Genomic DNA, 2,619 nt, shown 5'->3' on the forward strand with positions numbered 1-2,619 from the left:
CATTTATATATATTTATTATTTTTATTATATTGACCTTTCACCCGTGCCTGATTAACAATACAGAAGGTACAACAACGTAGCTCATGTGCACTAATATTACTGCATCCAATAATACAAAACTCACCTTTGGTCTGTACAAAGTAACTTGTATTGGCTGTGTTTTAGTAGACTAGTATTTTGTTAAATACAGTCACATTTCAAACATTATATATGTATATAGATCATTGCTATTTTGATATAAGTTCTTAAACTTATTTTCTTAAACATAGACCAGTAAATAAAGAAGTATACCAAATAATTCTCTCTTCTAATTACGACCTTTGTACTTGGTTGTTGCTTGATATAGGTTGCTAAGCCTTTTAAAATTTTGTGCATGGAGGATATGAAATAAGTTTTTTTAGGTTTTATATATACAGTTCAATAACCAAAAAAATCATAAACTACTATATCAATACCATAAAAATCCACTATAATTTATCAAGTTTAGTAACTTAGCTGTATTTCATTCTAAACAAATATGTAATTTTGAGCAGACTAAAGACACAACCTACCTCCTTGAAATCTTGGTTCAAAAGAAAGAGATGGCATCCTAAGAATTTGAAATGGCTAAGAAAGCCACTAAGGGGACATTCTGAGCTTTCAATTGGTTATTCATGTCATATATAGAAGTGTATATAAGGAAGCATTTCCAAAAATGGAAAGAGGTGAGTGGGATGCCACTCTGTTTGATTCATCACATGAACGATATCTTAGCAAATAGAAAAGATAAGAGGTTCTTATTTTATATTCTAGCTTGTCAATATCAGAATACAACATTAAAAATTGTTCTTTCAAACAGTAAACTAAATGTATGGTGTCTTGAGTCTGTTTTACTTCACCACATAGTAACCTAAATTAATTCTGGTATTGTGGCTAAGTCACCTAAGCCAGCAAGGCAGATATCTGTTGTTAAAATAAAGCTAACAGAAGTTTTTGTGTATATAGTGTATTTACATACACACTTATTACAATTCCAAAGATGCAATTATCTATTAATGTAAATCACTAACTAAGCCTCACATAGAATACTGTGTACAGTTTTGGTCTTCTTATCTACGATAGGTTACTGGATTACTGGAAATGGTTCAGAAGAGGACTACTCTAATGATTCTGATGATGAAAGGATTATTTTATAGAAATAGGTTGCAATCTCATATTTTCTCTTAAAAAAATGGAAAAATACAGTCTTATTTGAGTTTACTTGTTTATCCAGGGGATTGATAACAAAGATTTTTTTGTTCTGCATTCTGAAGACAAAATAAATGTTTAAGATTTAGAAAATAAGACTAGACTTCAGGGGCGAGGGTATTGCAATCAGGTCCGTGTGTCTATATCTGTCTGTGTTTCAGCATATGCATCTTGAAGACTAACAAATCAATGTACATGAAAATATTAAACACGATGAGAAGTCAGTATAGAACAGTCTTCAAATTTGGTCTGGATCACTTTGAAGCACTTTTAATAATGGGGAGATAGGGCATTTTCCCAGTTTTGGGTTAACAACTCTGTAAAGTGTGATCAGAGTTATACCAAATTTCATGGACACATTAAAGTTGAGACTCCTCATCACACTACAAAAAAATGATCTGGATCATTGATCATTCTGGGCCTGAGAAGGACTTTCAGTTTTCAAAGATGAAATTTGACATTATCTTGAAAAGGAGCAGTGGGTATGCAATATCTCTGATTGCTCTTGTTCTTCTCACTGTGATTAGTTTATGGAATGAGCTGCCATCAGCAGAAGAGGAGGCCAACATCTTACAAGTTTAAGAGGGAAATAAATTATCTCCTGAAAAATAAAGGTTGTTTTTACATTTTCTTTCTCTCAGTGATGGGTGTGCAAGGACAGCAATTATATGGTCACTTGTTGTCCATTTATTACATTGTTACTGTTAATAATTTAAGTGCTCTTTCAAGAGGTGATGTCTAAGTACTTAATTTTCAATATATATATATCTCTATGATTTCATATATTCTTCAAATAATAATCCAGACAAAGGCCCACTTTATACAGTAGCAGGTGAAATCCATCATTACTCACATATATGATAAAATTCAGTTAATGGTTCAATGTTTGCTATAATTAATTACACTACATATCACATAATGTGCTCTTTGGCCTCTTTATTATTTTACAATTTATAAACATTTAGTGAACTAAATATTTTTATGTGAAGTTTCATGAAATGTAATTAATAGCACAATACTCATTAGGCTGTTTGGTTTCTACATTAAAAATTATAGATTAATATAAATTATAATATAAACATATATCTTATTTTTCACTAACAAAAAAGGTAAGATATTATAAGTATTACTAACACTAATACTTGTGAAATATAATGATAAACGCCTTGCTAGATTATAAGATAGAAAAAAAACTACGTATGCCCTACTACAGCTTCTGTTATTGTGTTAGTACAAACCCAAATATAGGGCTAGGTACTGTTTTTACCGGTAAAAAGAGTGCCCAGCTTGACATTTGTGATACTGTTTCTGCATTAGTAATTGTAAAACTATTAGTATTAGGCCTACTACACCACAACACTAGTTTATACTTCGTTGTCAATGTCAGTTGA

At 31.0% G+C, this 2,619-nt stretch overlaps 1 protein-coding gene across 1 annotated transcript in view; it reads right to left on the bottom strand.

Annotated features, from left to right (window-relative positions):
• The window catches only part of LOC106469324 (geranylgeranyl transferase type-2 subunit alpha-like), a gene marked incomplete at its 3' end in the record, with an annotated part of 20,201 nt that extends 17,582 nt beyond the window's left edge, over positions 1–2,619 (bottom strand). The window contains exon 1 of the mRNA XM_022397820.1: positions 2,496–2,619. Coding sequence (XP_022253528.1) covers positions 2,496–2,522 — 27 coding nt within the window. The remainder of the gene's footprint in view (positions 1–2,495) is intronic.

This window comes from Limulus polyphemus, unplaced genomic scaffold (genome assembly GCF_000517525.1).
Source record: "Limulus polyphemus unplaced genomic scaffold, Limulus_polyphemus-2.1.2 Scaffold3427, whole genome shotgun sequence".
Classification (NCBI taxonomy): domain Eukaryota; kingdom Metazoa; phylum Arthropoda; class Merostomata; order Xiphosura; family Limulidae; genus Limulus; species Limulus polyphemus.